We start from the raw sequence: 18,678 nt of genomic DNA on the forward strand, positions 1-18,678 counted from the left end.
TGGGAACATATTTATATGCAAATGCCTATTTGTATTTACAAACAAATGTTTTAAAATTTATTTTGTATGCTCAAAGCAATAAGCTGCAGGCAAGAGGAAACTGACCTTAAGGAATGCATTTTGTGCAATACAGAAAAAAAACTGTAAAAGTCTCTAGTTTCAAGGTATTGAATCAGGCCCTGTGTTTTATAATTTGTTTTTAAAATGTTTTCCTGAATTTCACAAATTTTAATAGATAAATTGCTGTCCAAAATAGTCATATTTCCACTACTTACATAAAACTTGTCTTACTAAGTAAATGAAATTGTGTGTATCAACTGTTAAACCTAGTATTTTTTTTTAGCCAGTTACAATAAGACACACTTCTCTATTTTTGTGCCTTTGTTATGGCTAGGAAAAGGAATTGAAAGATATTGTTTCATGATTTATTTATGGATAAAAGTTTTCACATTCTTAATCTTAGAAAAACAATAGATGTTTAAGGTCTGTAGATGAATTTGGTAATAATCTAATGCACAATCTAACAAGATTATAGTTAAAGCCTGATATTTTTGCTAGAAGTTATGATTGACTACTACCGCAGGCCTGGGCCCTAGGGTATATCACCATGTCCCTCAGCCATAGGGAGGAGGAGGAGAGAAGATCCAGCAGGCAGGAATTGTGCAGCAAGATTGTTTTATTTAATTATTTTTAAAACTCTTTTATAGACTTTTTTCTTCATAGTCTAATTGGACAAGGATCAGCCACCCCTTGGGGGTGATTGGCTAAAATCCTAAAACATCCATTGTCAAAATATTTTTCTACTATACTATAAACAAGACTTCTCAAGGTTGCAGGTATTTGATTGTTTACATAACTCTGCTACCTCTTCTGTGAGAGAGAAAAGCCTCTCTCGGACTTAGAAAATAGCAAGAAAATCCTTGCTACTAGCATTTTTGTATCTACAATTGACCTTTCTTTTTTTCTTTGTGAACGATTTTCTAACGGTTTGTCTTGCAAAGAGTGGGCTACAATGGCACTGTTGACAATGGACCTAAAATAGCTGTTCATTGGATTCAAATAGCTGCTGTGTTCTCTTGGATTCAGAATGAAAAATAGAAATTTTAAATATGTGTAGAACACAAGTTTTGTTTTAAGAACATTGAATCATGGTGCTTCATCCTATACTTTTACTGAATTCATAATTTTTGTGTTATATTTGTTACATTTAAGATTATATACGTCATATTTACCACCACTAAAATAAATTCTAACATGTCAAAATTTAATGAGGAAGTTGAAATTATTTGGTATTTCTTCTTCAAAAACTTTGTCCAAATGGTTGTTCAGATACCAGAAAATACCTGGTTTTCTAAGGAGTGTTACAATTTCTTTGGCTATCCTGCTCAGCAACCTCAAAACTACAACTAAAATTGTATTATGTTGATTTTAGTAGTTAATCTAAGACAAAAAAAACCTATTGAGAGCAATGTGCAAATATTCTTCACAATTAAACAAGGCGTTGCCAAAAATCCCACACAGTTAGGTAGAATACACAGAAGAAGGATCATCTGTAGGAAGTCCATGTAAACAATGATATTTGCAGAAGGCTCACAATCAATATTCACTGCATTTAAAAGCATGCTCATGATTTGCTTGCTACCTTCTAAGTTAGATGCAGCAACTTGTGTATGTGTCTGTTGTGATACACCTTAGAAACTTTTTAATACCTGGCAGCTGATAGTGCCTCCTTTCATACCACTGAAATTTGACAGGGTATGAAATATATTTATTTTCATGAGAAAAGAAATCTAAAGAATAACTTCTTGCTACTGTTTCCATATTTTCATGAGACACATTAGAAAATAGGTGTGGACAAGACATGTACTTGGGCCATTTTAAAGAAGCAATTTTGGATTTGAAGTCAGCTGTCAGCCCAGCCAAATAATTCCTGGGGGTGAGGAATTAAACAGTGTGGACAATCTGGCTGTGTTTGCACAGTTATTTACTTCTGTGCATCTTACCTTCTGTGAGCTCGAAGGGAATCTGAGCATTTAGGGCTTTGAGGCCACACCGACTCCTCAGGAAAAAAAATCAGTGCAAAAATATACTGGATATAACTGGATAGAGGTTTTAGTAAATGGAAAGCTAAAATGCAGCTGTGGCTCTTTTAAATACAGCTTACTTTCAGAAGACAGAGATTACATTGCCTTCAAAGCATAGTGGGAAAATATTTCTAAAAGTGGTAGGCTTGTCCTAATGTTTGCTATTTGCATTGCAAGTGTGAGTATAAATCAAATGATGGAATTTCTACTTTATTATTAAAGTTTCCTGTGTTCACAGTGAAACCACTTGGCATGGCAGCCACTGTATATAACCTGCAATGGGATATAGATTTCCTGTTGGAAATATACTGTGAAAACATGCATGACAATGTGCCAGAAAAAGGGGGAACAGCAAAAAAAGGAAGGGATTCTGAAACCAGACAGCTAAATACTGTGGGGAGATGCTGTTAAATAGAAACTATTGCAAATCAATGTTTAATATGCATGCTTAATTGAGAAATCTGGATAAGAACAAGATTTTAGGAAGGCTGTCACGTTTTAGTGAGAGTTCTTGGCGGTACAAAAATATTTCCACAACACAAGAATATCTAAGTCCTAAATTCTAGCTTCTTTACTACTTCCTTATGAAAAAAGGCTAAAACATTTAAGAGCAATAGTATAAATGAATCCATTGCTGCAAACATGAAACATTGAGAGACCTCTTTTATAAAATGGTGACATAATGAAGTGAAATGTTTTGCCCTTCTTTAATCCTTTTCATCTTCTCTAAACTAAAGGGTTAACTTAAAAGTTACTGACTTCTCCTTTGTCCGGCTCCAGGGTTCTCTCTTTGGGATTAGAATGCACTAGATGGAAAGCAAAGGCATTGACATAATATGTGTGCTAGTATTGATGCATCCTTGCTGGAGCAGTGGAAGATGAAGAGAAAAGAGTTGCAAAGGCTGCTTTTGTAACTGTCCCAATAAAGAGAGGAGAGGTGGTTGAACAGGAATCCATCCTAGAGCTGAATTCTCAGTTCTCTAATTTGCCTCCTGGCTAGGCTGGGCAAAGCAACCTAACTGTAGTGAAATGAGCTTTTGTGAATGCTCTTACAGGCCAGAATATTTCAGATACCTGTTCTGCTCAGGTAATGTGACCTATTCTGCAGTTGCAGTTGATCTTTTCAGCCAGTGCAACACATTAGAAAAGTGTACACCACAGTGTCAAAGCTGATGAGACAATGCTGTACTTTATCTGTGGATGTTCACTAGCAGTTTGAATGTTGCTTCCAGGTGACAAACACTTTAGTCAGAGCCACTGCTCTTGGCTGGCTATGAGATAGTTTAAATTCCAAACAATGGGTGGAGTTCTCAGCTACCTGCCCAGGTCATGTGATTTTATTCACAATTTTTTTTTTTTTTTATTCCACAAAAGGAATTTTAAAAAGAAATTCATGGAAGAAATTCTTCTGTCTTTGAGGTTTGGGAGAACGTTAATGAACATATTCTGTCTGTGAATCCTCACATACTCTTTTCCACTTTTGTGTCAACAAAAAGGTAATGAAATTTAATTCTTGCAACTCGTAAATTAGCAGATTGACTGAGCAGCCTTAGAGGAACTATTGCAACTAAAAGTCATGTGACCTGCTAGATACTTCAACAGTACAGTTAACTTAGCCAAATTCATGTAATAACAAGAGAAGAAGCATCTATTCTTGTCTCAGGAGGCAGATCCAAGCTAAATCTATCTGCCACACTGTCCTCCCTTCTAGCTGCCTTGCTGTTGCAGGAAGTCTCCTGTCAAGACTGTTCAGGTCTGCTCTTTCCTGCTTTCTTTCTCCTGGTAGCTGTGCTCACTTCCAGATGTCTCTAAATTCTGTTTGCATGAACCTGTCCATTGCTGCATAGGATGTCTGAATCCAACCACAATGCTTTCACCTTTTGAGTGGCTGACAGTCACTGGAAGAGTCGACATGGGTTCATTTTGGGTCTTCCCCCTGATGCTTGCAGCATGATTTGCAGTTTACAAAAACACTGAAGCCCCATCAGCCATGTGCTAAGCTAATACACTTTTTTCGTATCTGAAGATCAGGTAAGATCTGTAGACTTCCTTTTTTCCTAGGCTCAGTTTTGGAGGCATGTTAGCTCCGGGAGTGTTCCGTGAGACACTGCACATACATCCCCACCCTCCTGTGTTTATAGCCCGAATAAGCTTAAGCTGGGTCTGTGCAGCTGCTGGTTACTCTGCTCTTAAACACCTAAGTGAAATGGCTACATCTCCAGTTGTTTGCCTGACTGTGTTTTGTCACTATTCAGAACCACCTCACTTAAGCTTACCGTGAGCACAATGTGAGAGCCTTGCCTAAGTTTTGTGCTGCTTTTGTATACTAAATTATTCTCTGGACATGTGAATTGCTTGACTATGCCCTTCACTATGTGATGTCTTGTTCTTTTCAGCACTTGAAAACATAAGTATGGGGTAAAGTAAGTTACGCGGTGGAGTTATGGCAACTTGGGAACCTGATGAGATTGTACACCACTGAAATAAGCACGGATGTATCCACTTTGTTGTCTGCCTCAGAACTGCCAACCATACTTGCTGAATCTGTACTGGTTCCATATACCCCGAGTGTAACTTGCACAGTACTATCTGCTGGCTCTTGTAAACCACACTGCAAAATGTTTACAAGAGCTTCATTGCTTTGAAATCTTCTGTACTAAAAATAAATGTTCTTACCCCCAGTGCAAGAGCTCCAAAAGAGTGGAGCTTTTGAACATCCATGTGCTGTTCTCTCCCTGAGCCACTGATATTTTTGTAAGGCTAGAGTGTTGAAAAGGCCTTACTGAAAAAATTAACAGCTTCATCAGCATTAGATGGTTTTCCTCCATTGTGCCTGGGACAACTGTAGCTTCCTAATAGTCTCCTATGTGTACAGGGAAGAGAGGTTTGAGAAGCAATAAACTGTGAGGTGAGATCAAAGAGTACATTTTATCTCTAGTATGAGTAGGGTGTAGGGAGAGATAAAATACCCGACAGTATTGCTATGTTGGAATAGTGATCTGAAAAGGCTGTTAATTATTATGTTTCTTACCATCAATGTGATCTTCTATGTTCTAAAGCAACAGAATTACAATACACAAAGCTAAAATCCTCTTCAGATTAACTTAATGTGACTTCAGGTGGCTGTGCTTCTGATCAAATGACCTTATCCTGACACAAGCCCACAGGACAGCACGGAACAGGAATTTACCCTTCCCACAGCAAGAGGAAAGAGAGGATCAAGGTTTACTCATGAAATGGGAATGAAAGGCTTTAGAGCCTTTCAGCTCCAAAGGAACTTGGTTCTGGTCTCCGTTTGCATCCCAACTCCAAGAATAAAAATTAATTTATATTCGGCAATTGCTGAAAGAATTCAGAGAAGAGAAGTAGGAAGTAAGGGCTGCAACCTCTTAGTCACCCAGCCTATCTCCCAGCCAGCCTCCTTCACAGCAAATCTGTTGATAGATAGATTTAATGGGATAAAGTGTAGAAACCAGCACAAGGTCCCTCCCTCCCCAGAGCTCCTGATGGGCAGGCAGTTAACACATTCCTGTAGGTTATAATTTCAAACACTTCCAATGAAGAATTAAAGCCCAAGCTTATTATTTTCTGGGTTAGTCTGCAGCTACTTGCTCTTCACTTAAAAGGGGACCGTGCAACTACCTAAAAATGTAAGCTGACCTCAGGTGTTGGTGTGTCCTAAGTACAGCTGGATGAATTCAGCAGAATATTTATGAATATCAATGTAGTTGAAGCAATAGCACTTCTTGTCATGTCCAGAAGGTGGTACTGAGAAAGTCCCCGCCAGGAAACTGATGGTCAAGTCCTTGGGAAAGTAGGGACACACAAATTCACAAACAGTATGAAGACAACACACATCTGAAAGCTGAACCTGAAACTTTAACTTGGACTTTTAAAAACAATTTGTTGGTTTGATCTTTTTAAATACAAAATATTTTATTTTCTCTCTTAGACATGAAATATACTTCTCTCTCACATAATCAAATTCCCTTTTAAAAGGAATACTGTACATGGCTCTGTAGGAAACATTGGTGCTGTGTTTCGACTTTAAAAACTAATATTCCTATGTCAGTAATCTGTTGGTCAGGATATCTGCTTTCAGGATATGCCCTTGAGGATTTTCAGAGACATTGGAAATAGCCAGGAATAAATTGTAACTGAGTTTTAAATAGGATCGTGAGATGTGCTCACTTGTGCACATCTGCATGCTTAAATCGGTTTCCTTGTGGTCAGCAACCACAAGCAGCAGCCCAGCTCTGAGGTTAGGAGCTATCTCCCCCCTCAGCACCTCCGAAACCGTTCGTGCCAGGACGGCTCGGGGCGGATGGGGGAGCCGCGGCTGCCGCTGCCCGGGGGATGCTCGTCCCGCCAGCTGCGGAGCCGCCCCCCCGCTCGCCCGCTGCCGACGCCGCGCCTGGCCACACTTTCGGTTTCACTTCTTCCGGCAGTGGGCAGAGTGTTTCCTCATGGTTTTCGTGTGCTGAGGAACTAGTGCAGATGCTTCCAGACAGAAGGAGATAAAGCCTGCAGAGGTGAGTCGGTAAAATTCTTCACTTCTTAGTAATAAATGTGAATATCGAGGTGCAAAGGCAAAGTGCTGCTCAGGAGTTTGGGTGATTTCCTTGATCCTGGATTTCTCTTAACTTGCAAGTTAGCCAAGTCAGTGCCAGATTTTAAAGTTCTTGCTCGTAATGCTAAATCTGTAGTTCTTTCTTTTGCCCATCTGACACGCTGTCCTTGAAGTTTGGTAACGGATGTGTGCTTTCTTCATTGGATCCCCAGCCAAAGCTAAACCACCGAAAGCTGATTCCAGATTTCTTGCAATGAAAAAAAAACAGGAAAAGGCAACCCATTGGGCCTTGCTGGAAGTCAGCTAAAGAACCCGTTTTGTGATTGTGCAGTACATTTCTTCTGCCTTTCAAACTTAAAGATGAGCTGGCAACAACTGCTGCAGAACCCAGCAGCAATCACTGCTGGGTGATTCTCTGATCACCCTAAAACAAACCCTGAGAATTATGCAGATCAGGATGCAAGCTTCTGTCACAGACAAGCTTCTCTTTTGTTTTCCTTAGTGTTTCCAGCAGTTGGGGTGCAGAGGAAAGAGGTAGGACAACGGTCCTTTGTTTTCTTCAGCTACAGGGACAGGGATGTTGTGTTTGGCAGCAGCTGTAGCAGGACTGAGAGTTTACTGCTCTTCCCCATTAGCCAGTGGCAGATGAGTGGAGAAACAGGCTATAGGAGCTGCAGGATGTGGGTCACCCTGACATGCAGTACCCAGCAGGGAATTGTTTTTTCATTAAGGTTTATTTTAAACCATCTTTTGTAGTCCTTTGTGTGTGCCTCTGCAATGTTTCAGGTCCCTCTGTCCCTTGCTTGTATCCCCATTCGCACTGGATTTTACAAATGTTTCTCCTTAGATGGCCAGGTTGCTCCCACAAAGGCAGTCATGTGGTTCCCCTCTGGCCACTATAATGTGACGTTTTTGTCACCGGAGCAGTCCTAATGTGTCCCTTCTGAAAAGGCAGGTCAGCTATGGAGTCAAACTCTGCTGGGGTCAGACCTGCTCAACTCCTGCTTGGCTGCAGGTTACCGTGTCAATTCCTTAGAGTGTTTTGTTATGCTAGTGGAAATCCATCTCTTTAGAAAACATCAGTTATGAAGAATTTTTCTTTTTTTCTATACAAATGTGTTGGTTTAATTTCTCTTCAAATTTCTTGTTTCATTGTTTGCTAATGTGCAATACTCTGTCAAGGCTCGATCATATTAATTAAACACAGGTTCCTAGTGTTATAGACATATATTATAATGTTGGCTTCTCGCAAGTATAAAGGTAGATATTATATAATGTTAGAAATGCTTTTTGCTGTGTGGATGTAGTTTTCTCTCTTTTTAGCAAGAATGTTAGCAAGTGTGAGCAAGTAAGATAACCTCTCAAGCGAGCAGAGGATGAGGCCCAAGGAGCTGCTAATCAACACTTTGTCCAGAGAACAAAAGGGCCCACAGGCTGCTCCGCCCGGAGAACGGGTGGCCAGGAGGGTCTGAGAGCCCTTATCACTGCTCTGCCCGGGGGACAAAGAGGCCCAAAGCTGCAATCAGCCCTGCCTGTCTGGAGAATTAAGAGATCCACCCTACCATCGACTCTTACCAAGCGGGCCCAACCCCAAGAATCAAAAGAAATAAAACCGCAAGGCAGAAGACTACGCATGCTCTAAAAAGGCGGGCCCAAGGAGTGGCCATGCAGAACAGCTCCGGGAAAAGTTTGAATATAAATAGAGAACAGACAGTAAAAATGGTATAAAAAGGACTCACCTCTAGCATCAGGTGTGCTCTTGGCAGAGCGCCAAGGCACCCGGCTGTTACCCCTTTGCTTTATTTTATGTGTCTCTTATTGCCTTTATATTAAACCCTTTAAATTCTCACAGGAGAGTGAACCTCGTTTTTCACACTAGCAAAGGAAAATGGGAGTTGTAGAAGTAAGAAAGCTCATAATTCCTGTGAATTACTCATTTGAGAAGCTCTTCTAGCTTCCTGTTAAGTCTAGGAAGGTTTATCCCCATCTGTAGCCTGTTCTGTACTGGGGCACTAATGACCTTCTCTGCCTGGGAGCTCATCCTGCTGAGACTGAACTCATTGGTAAACTGAGGTTGTTAGGTAGGTTCCAAGTTTATTGGCAGAAGGCCATACAGATATGTGTGTATCAAAATTGTGGAGACACTTAAAGCTTCCGAGTTGAAATTATAGGCGTTTTATTTTTTAAAGAAGAAAAAAATTGAAGACAGGAACCTAAGCTTACTGCCCTCTGCTAAAGCATGAAAAAACCGTTCTGCAAAGCACTCACAAAATATGTTGTCCCTCTACTAAAGATTAATTCTGTAGAGAAAAATATGGAAAATACAGAGGACTCTTCTTTTGATTAGCAGAAATGCCATTTAATTAGACAAGCTCTATGACTCAGAAGGCTTGTCAAACCCTTCCGAGCTCTTACAGCTCCATTCTGGCCAGAATTTATATGGAATTAATTTTCTTCCTTGTGCAGTAGTCTCATTACAAGATTACCAGGTGAATTTAAATCTAATGGATACTAAATTGTCAGTGGACAAACTATGAAAAAGCCCAAGATTCATTAGAAATGTAATGACCAAACAGGTAGAGCCATTGAAAATTAGTTTCAATGTTGATGTAAATGACCAAAAGATATAGGGTGGAGTATATAAGTTCTCAAATGTGTAAGTTTTCCTGAAAGTATATGGATAAATGTATTGAACCTACAGGCAGTGTCTTCTCTACACCTTGGCTCTTCTCCATTTCTTTCTCTGATTAGGTTTGTACTGATTTATTTTGTGTGCTCTTATTGTCTCATACATGTTTCTATAGCCTGGTATTCCTTCTTTCTCTATAAGATGGAAAGACAGAATTTTGGGTGATTGACTTGTAAAATAAACACTGTCAAGAACAGTAAAAGAAATAAGTGGCACACTATGTATTTTTACTGCATATAACTATAAATATTTTACATGCAGTTAAGCTCAGAGCTCAATGGCTAACATTGAGAGAATTGTGTAGAATTTGTCATACTTATTGTATTTTATGCATGTTAAAGCAATGCAAAATTAATCAGAAAAGAGAAAGTGATTGGAAATTTTCATTGATAATAGATAAAGTTGGCGGCTTTCTGAACATACCTATTTTTATGTAAGACAATATTGCTTTTAAATAAAAGTCTTTATTTAGAAAGATTATTAAACATAACTCTTCTGCAGAAATGAATGCTACTATATGGGTTAGAAACACCGAGTGTTTGCTCATAACATAGTTTTTAAGCCTTGCTTGCTTAGCTTTCAGTTTAAGATGCAACTTGTGTCAAAATGATTGTAATTTGCAGCGTTCATTTTGCCTTTGCAGATAGAATGATGCGAAATGCCATTCTTTGGTGGAGCAGCTTATATGTCAGACTGTTGTTTGTCTTCTGGCCATGTGCATCAGTTGGAAAGCAATGTCATATCCAAAATGAAACAGCTGACTGCAGTCACCTAAAGCTGACTCAAATTCCCTCTGATCTTCCAAACAATATAACAATTTTGGACATCTCTCATAATCAGCTAAGACAGCTAGGTCCTGCAAATCTGACCAAGTACAGCCAGCTGGTTTACTTGAATGCAGGCTACAACAGCATCTCTAAACTGCAACCAGAATTGTGCCAAAGTGTGCCTCTGCTGCAGATTCTGAAGTTACACCATAATGAATTGTCTAAGCTCCCTGACAAAGTCTTTTCTTCCTGCACCAACCTGACCGAGCTCAATCTAGGATACAACAGACTAAATATAAATAATGATCCTTTCAAAACCCTGAAGGTAAGATTTAGAAGTGCACCTTTTCATGTAAATAAAATATTAATGGGGAATTTACTGTATTTTCCAATGTGTGTACAGAACTGCTGCCTTTGTATCTCAAAATACCCAACATATAAACTTCCACTGATTTTTTCTGAAGCAGAGGATTTGTGGCTTCTTCTGTTAAAGCACGTTGGAGTCTCAGTAATCTTTGCGAGTCAATTCTCTCCATTCCCTTTTTCCTATTGCATCCTTTTGAGACACCTCTCCATACAGGATATGTGCTGAGAGAATAACAGCAGCAGATGATAACACCGAAGTGGGTGGTGTGGAATCTCAGCTGCCTGGGTAGCTGGAAGCCTAAATTCTCAAGGTTGAGGTGTAATTATTCAAACCAGGAAGGCCAGTGCTTAGGTCGAATGTAGTGTCTGTCAGGACTTCAAGAACTGAGAAAAAGTAAAAAGGTTTTTATTGTACCTTCATTTTCCCTGGTAGTTTATATGGGGTTAAATATTCTTGTCTGTAGCAGAGATTGGGGGACCACCACAGAAGGCAGGAAAGGACTATTCCACTGTCTTTTCACCAGGCAAGAAATCATGCAAAAGGAAGCGCCTAAGGACAAAAGAAAGTAAAGTAAAGACAATGTGTGGGTACTAATTGTCACTCAGTGTTCTAATGAATGTGCATGTGATTTTGAGTAGTCTGAACTTTTCTGCTAAACTCAGTTCAGTTACATAAAGTGTACCTGCTTGCATTGTAGGACTGCTGACACAACTAAATAAAATTGAGTGCAGCCAGCCTCCATGCTGGGAACTTCACCTTCCTCATGTCCATTTACTGGGCTGGACCACGCTGAAAAAGGGCAGAATGTAATGTTCAGTACTGCGGTAGTTATAACAGCAGCCAGCTGTAGTCTTCTGCATTTATCATTTTATCTGAGGCAGGAGGGCCTTCAGTGAATTAAGGAACTTTAGCTAAAGTAATTTTTTGGTTTCCAGTAGGTACTTTAGCAGGTTAATACCATGAATACCATGAAAGTTACTGGTGTGAAAGATACAGAATACTTCTTCGCAGGAGCTTGAAAGCTGCCATTCCTCTATTACAAATTTAGTTTAAGTGTAGTATTGCAACAAATTTCTGATCAGTTATACTCTAATGAAATATTTCTAAATTCTTTGTGTGTATTATATATTAAAAAAAATTATACTTTTTTTTCTTGCATCTTCTCTCCAGAACTTGAATATTTTGGACCTATCTCATAATTCTTTGAAGTCAGCCAATTTAGGTTTGGAGCAACAGTTGGAGAAACTCCATGAGCTCATACTGAGTAGCAACCAAATCACTGAGTTGAAAAAAGAAGACTTCCGTTTTCTTAGCAACACCTCATTGAATAGTCTTGATTTGTCATCAAATCCACTAAAAGAGGTAGGAAGCATGTTAACAGAAATTCAATAGGTGTAAGTATAAAATGGAACTATCCTGATTTACCCTGTATGGTTATATGGCATTTGCATTACAATTTTGATCCACTGAGGTCCAAAACCCATTCTATTCTATACAGCATTACTCCTAACCTCCAGTAGTGATTTAGAGAATTATTGTTTTGCCACTGAAATCAGCACAGGCTAGTTTCATAGAGGCTTGTTCCATGTAGATCAGAGGTCTCAAGCAAGACTTGGATGCTTTGAGAATCCTTACTGGGTATTTTCTATGCAGAATTTTTTTTGTACGCGCTGAAGGTGAAGGGCTGACATACTCTCCAAGTGGGTAAAGATCTCACTTCCCTGTTAATCAAACAGAGCATTCACTTGCATCTATAGGAACCCCAGAGAAATAATCACTCCAGAAAAGTATACTCACTCCTTTTAAAAAAACCCATGAGGGTGTTTGTTTTCTCTTCCACCTTCCTCACTGTGCTCTCTGATCTGCTTCTTGGTGTTATGATTCTTTGAAGAGTGATGGTAAGTATGACAATTCTAAATAGGTTGACCATCAGCATACAAATACTGAATACGCATTGAATTTCCTTTGGTTTGTTTGGTTTTTGTTTGTTTGTTTTGCTCTGTTTCCCAGTTGACTGATCTCTAAAGAATATGTACATTGAACCTACAAGAATATTTTAAGGTAGTATAAGTTTGTATCAGTGCTAAGAGTGAATTGCACCATCCTCCTTCACTTGGCCGCTTCATCCCTCCCTCTTTCTGATACCAGCTTTTATGAAGCTATGCACTGGATCACTGGGGAAACTTTACAGATGTTTTGGCTCAGTTAGCTTGTAGTCATGCTGGTTCTTACGTGGTTCACTGTGTGACTGCATGTAGGGCTGTTCTGGCACAAGGATACAGTGTGTGGGTAAGTAAATGGCAGTACTCCTTTCTTGGGCACTGCTACTTTGTGCCACTTTCAGCTGCTCTGGTTTTACAGTACTGCTACCTAAAAAGCAGCCTTTATGCATTTGAATCATTCTGACAAATGGAGTATTCAATCACTCAGCTGATCTCTTAATCAAGATGAGGGCTGAGCACTATGAGCGAAGCTTGTGATCCATATTGTGAAAGCAAGTGTGTAGCATAAGATTTCATAGTAGCTTCTGCTTGCACAGAGAAAGTGGGCTTCTTCTTGTCTGTCTGCTGACCTAATAACTAGTAAATTAGTATACCTAGCAGGTACCAATAAAAGAAGAATGATATCACAAATTTTAAGATACTTCTAGAGAAAGAGTTTCAGTAGTTGGATTCAAACTTGCATCTCACTAAGCCACTTTCTATCTTCTTCTAAAATAATACTACTCAGATTTATGATAATCATGTTATAAGTGATAGAACTATTGTCACAAGAAGTGTAAACTCCAAAAAGTGTTCGTCTGAACTTGGGAGTGAAACAGTCTGGGTGTAAAAGTTCTATTCTGCTTGAAAATCTCATTTGAAAACCTTTTCAAACCAAATGTTTTGTTAGTCAACTTTTTTACATAATCCTTTTGTTTAGGCCAAGACTTTTTTTCTCTTGTCCTTTCAGTTTCACACAGGATGTTTACATACAATTGGAAATCTGTTTGGCCTCATACTGAACAATGTTGAACTTGGTGAAAATTGCACAAAGAAACTTTGTACAGAATTATCAAACACAGCGATTCGGAACCTCTCACTGAGCCATGTGAAACTTTCCTACATTGGCAAGTCAACTTTCCAGGGACTGCAAGGAACAAATCTTACAATTTTAAACCTTTCCCAAAATTCTCTCTCTTTCATAGAAAATGACTCATTTCACTGGCTTTCAAGTTTACAATACTTAAACCTGAAGCTTAATAATATTAATGTATCTTCACATTTATTTTATGGATTATCCAGCCTTAAATATTTGAATCTCATGAACTCACTTATTGGGAAAATTGAAGATTTTTCTTTTCATTGCTTATACCACCTGGAGTACCTTATAATGGATAATAACAATTTTCCAGGAATTACTGCTAATATGTTCACAGGTCTGAACAACTTGAAATACCTGAGTCTCTCTAACTGCAACCTAAACTTACAAAGAATAACTAATAAAACATTTTCATCACTTGCTAATTCTAGCTTACAGGTTCTCAACCTCACAAAAACCAGAATCTCTACAATAGAAAGTGGGGCATTTTCTTCCTTGGGACACCTGAAAATTCTTCATATTGGTCTCAATGAAATTAATCAACAGCTCACAGGTCATGAGTTTAAAGGTCTCAATAATATACAAGATATTTATCTTTCCTATAATAAAAACTTGACTTTGCAAAGTGAATCATTCATTTTTGTCCCAAGCCTTAGAAAACTGATGCTGAGGAAGGTAGGGTGCAGTAATCTGGCACTTTCTCCTTCACCTTTTCATCCTCTACAAAACCTGACTATCCTGGACATCAGCAATAATAACATAGCAAACATAAAAGAAGACTTGTTTGATGGACTTGACAATCTTGACATACTGGATTTGCAGCACAATAATTTAGCCCGACTTTGGAAACATGCAAATCCAGGTGGCCCTGTTCTTTTTTTAAAAGGTCTTCCCAATTTGCGAATTCTTAATTTAAAATCAAACGGGCTGGATGAAATTCCAGTTCAGGCTTTCAAGGGTCTGTTTCAATTAAAACACTTGGATTTAGGATCGAATAATTTGAATTTGCTTCCAGCAACTCTGTTTGATGACCAAGCCACTCTGAATTCGTTGAACCTTCAGAAAAATCTGATTACCTCAGTTGAAGAAAAAGTGTTTGGCCCACCTTTCAAGAGCTTGAGAAAACTAGAGATTGATTCCAATCCTTTTGATTGCACCTGTGAAAGCATTGCTTGGTTTGCTGAATGGCTTAATGTGACCCAAGCAGATATACCTGGACTGAGGTCCCAGTACATTTGCAACACTCCACCTAAATATCATGGTTCTCTGGTTTTGTATTTTGATAGTTCAGCCTGCAAAGACAGTGCTCCATTTAAACTTCTTTTTGTGATCTCTGCCACTATTGTGACGCTACTCATTTTTATTGTCCTTACCATCCATTTTGAAGGGTGGAGAATAGCTTTCTACTGGAATATTTTAGTTAATCGAATGCTTGGTTTTAAAGAATTTGAGAGACAACAAGAAGAGTTTTATTATGATGCCTATGTTATTCATGCAAGAGAAGACAAGAATTGGGTGTCCAAAAATTTCGTGTCTCTGGAAAAAAATAACCACTTTGAAATTAGGTTTTGTTTAGAAGAACGGGACTTTGAAGCAGGTGTATCTGAATTTGAAGCCACAATTAACAGTATAAAAAAGAGCAGGAAGATTATTTTTGTTGTGACTGAACACCTCTTACAGGATCCCTGGTGTAAAAAGTGAGTAGGATATAAAATCTTATCTCTACGGGGGAAAATTTCTTAAGAGATATTTTAACAAGATCATTTTTTAATTGTAACTTAATTAAAAAATAGCATTTAATGAAATACACCCATGCAAAATCTACTTTAATATATTTACCTAATACATTGTAGTGTCAGAATAATTCCTAAATTAATAAAGTTAATTGTTCCACACATACAGTAGTGGATATTTGAATACCTCAGTCAATGTTTTAGGCATTTTCTTGGGTGGTTTTTGTGGGTAATTTTTGCTTGTTTGTTTGTTTTGGGGGGTTTTGTTTGGTAGTGTTGGGTTTTTTGTTGGGTTTTTTTGTTTGGTTTGGTTTTTTTTTTGGGGGGGGGGGGGGGTTGTTCTATTTTGTTTGGTTGGGGGTTTTTTCCAAAAGTCAGGCTGCCACCTTTGCAGATTGCTTTCCTTAAAATTACACATTTGAAGAAGAGCAACGAGTGAGACCAGTAACATCAAATGATGATTTTTGTTTGCCTTTAAATTAGTCTTTTCACCATTCTTGTGTAGTGGTCTTGTAATGGAAGCAATTTTGCTAAAAAATCTGTATCAAGACAGTAGACTTAGGTTATATTTTTAAAGCATGAATTTATTGTTATTTAATTATACACAACTAATTTAAGAAAAGTAATAACAATTGTATATAAGAAAATAGACACTAAGACCCCTGTTAAGAACTGCTTGACTTTCCTTTTTCCTTCACATAAAATATTGATTTTTTTCTTATTTTTGCTTCAGTTTCAAGGTGTATCATGCTCTTCAGCAAGCTATTGAACAAAGTCGGGACTCCATCATACTGATCTTTCTTAATGATATCCAAGATTACAAGTTGTATCATGCACTTCACCTGAGAAGAGGAATGTTCAGATCTCGCTGCATCTTGAACTGGCCAGCCCAGAGAGAACGAGTCAGTGCATTTCATCAGCAATTAGTGATGGCACTTAAATCTAATAGTAAAGTGCACTGAATTTTCAACTACAGATTTGAATTATGGGGTCATTTTATTGTATATTTTCTACCATTGGAAAACTAGCAAGCCTTCATGAAAATCTGAAGAAGTTTGCCATTCTGTAAAGATATGTAAGAGTCACTACAATTTAAATTTATTTGTCTATATTCATGTTTTTGCTGATATTTTAATTCAGCTGCACTGAAGTGATGTTAAAAGGGATCATGGTTGATAGTCATTTCAGTCAGTGTATTAAAAATGTGGTAGAAATTCTGAAAAGCAATGAGAATGACTGATATTCTAGGAAATTATGTAGGGTAGAAAAGACAGACTCTCTAAGGGGATATACAAAAGAAAATGCATTAATGATAAAACAGCAAATTCTTTGTAGAAGGTAGAGTGGACACTACTGCTTGCTTTTGAAACATGGGGAGATTCAGTGCATCAAGCTGGAAAGCTTTCCTTTTGAAACACAGTAAGTAACATGGAAAATTACTTCTGTAATTCAAACCAAGAAACATAGCAGTTTCAAAGTGAGTTTTAAAACCTTTGTGGTTATGCCTTCTGGGGTGGCTAATACTGTTTGCTATCAAAGAGTGACTTTCAGGCTGATGAGTCAACTGATTTAATAAATTTGGTATTTGGAAAAAAAACCTTCTTGCTATTCCCTGGTGAAATTCAGAGAGCTGGCAGGACATTAATACTGAGAGATGTATTTGATTCTTAGAATGCACATAAAACTGCATGTGGGCCTGTACATAGAACTTGAAATCAATGTGAAACATGGCTAAGGCACAGCTGCTGCACCTCTATACATGAGAAAAGGCATAGATATTTTTATAACCAGAAGACAACTTTGTGGAGAAAGTGGTGCTACTGCAATTTCATTACAAAAAATTTTGTTACTGGTGAAACAACAACAACAAAAACAAAGTCTTCCCAAAGAAATAGTTTTAAATGGTATCAGAAACATTATTGTGACTACAGTTAGAGGGAGAGTGGGAAAAAATGTCAAAACTAGATTAATTTCAAATATTTTGTTTCCTTTTATACATAGTTTTGAATTTGATAACTAAAAAGAAAACTGTAAAGAAATAGATAGAATTCTGTAGTTTAATTTCTTGTATATTAATGTAGTTTGATTATTTCCTGAAAATATTTTACAGAAACGTGGGCTCATTGGCAATTGCCAGGACATAAACGTTCAAACATACAGGCTAGCAGCTTGATCTGGAGAGAGAGCTGAGACTGAGCAAAATGTGCTTTGCAAGGGTGTTTATAATGTTTAGGACTGGCTAAAATGTTATGGTGAGTCTGAGCACAGGTTATTATAAATTAGACACAAGGCAGTCATTTGCATATTTTTGTTAATATTTAATTGCTGCTTCAAGGACCTTTTAAAACTGTCAGCTTTTAGTAGGTATGTGAACCTTCAATAGCTCAGTAATATTTTTAAATTGCTTTGTCCCCCTAGCATTTCCCTCATCAACTTCAATACCACTATTGCTACAATAATGCTTTTTTACTGCTTTAGAAAACAACTTGCAAATTGTTCTATACTTAGCATTTTAAACAGCTTTTCTCATGATTTGCTATATGCATAGATGAGGTTTTAATAGGTTTCCTATGTCCCATGATGATATAAAACCTAAACAAGACAAATAATTAGTGAAATAGATTTTTCATGCACTGGAATAGCAAAGGGGATGCAGATGTCTTCACTTACTTGGGAAGTCCTGAGTGAAGACAAAATAGGCTTTGTTTACAGCTGAAGTGATAGGTGATGATTCCCTAATTACAGTAACAGGATTATCCCTATTGTGATGCCTTCCTCTCATCTTTCTGACCTTTTCAGGCAAAGTGACAAATTCTTTCTTCATGCTTAGGCCATGAAAGTTGAGGAGGCAAGTTGGTAATAATGGTGTACCAGGTATGCACCATGTCAGTTGTTCTTTCTCTTATTTAAAGACTAACCTGTGACAGAGTTCCTATGTTTCCTAAATCTGCAATGACACATAGCAGCAGAATTTCTCTTTCCACATCAATATAGATTGTTTAGAAAATGCTAGTAGTTCACATGGATATTAAAAATGACATAAAGGTGAAGAGAAAGCGTGGAGAAATGCTGGGGTGAAATGTGATGCAAGAGGTCAGACGAGATGATCAAACAGCCTTTTCTGACCCTAAGAGCCTGACAAATGACAGTATATCTAAATTCCTAAAGATTTTTCTAGATACTATGAATGCCCCCAAAATTGGTTTCAGAACAGTGAAAAAAATGTTTTGAATGCTTAGTTTTGTAAACGGCTAAGAATACAAACAAGAAGTACTTGGTGATGAGTGAAAAATCACTTTAAATTATAAAAATATGATGAATACATTCCAAACAGTTATTTCAGTACCTAGATTCAGTTTAAAATAATTTACCACAGAAAAAGACATT

At 37.9% G+C, this 18,678-nt stretch overlaps 1 protein-coding gene across 1 annotated transcript in view; it reads left to right on the plus strand.

The window, feature by feature from the left end:
- Positions 1-16,299, plus strand: part of TLR3 (toll like receptor 3) — a 34,087-nt gene extending 17,788 nt beyond the window's left edge. The window contains exons 2-5 of the mRNA XM_082281778.1: positions 9,987-10,435; positions 11,648-11,839; positions 13,430-15,255; positions 16,025-16,299. Of these exons, the coding sequence (XP_082137904.1) occupies positions 9,992-10,435; positions 11,648-11,839; positions 13,430-15,255; positions 16,025-16,253 (2,691 nt within the window). The 5' untranslated portion in view covers positions 9,987-9,991 and the 3' untranslated portion in view covers positions 16,254-16,299. The remainder of the gene's footprint in view (positions 1-9,986; positions 10,436-11,647; positions 11,840-13,429; positions 15,256-16,024) is intronic.
- The last annotated feature ends 2,379 nt before the right edge of the window (positions 16,300-18,678 follow it).

This window comes from Coloeus monedula (assembly GCF_965178545.1).
Source record: "Coloeus monedula genome assembly, chromosome: 5".
NCBI classification, from domain to species: domain Eukaryota; kingdom Metazoa; phylum Chordata; class Aves; order Passeriformes; family Corvidae; genus Coloeus; species Coloeus monedula.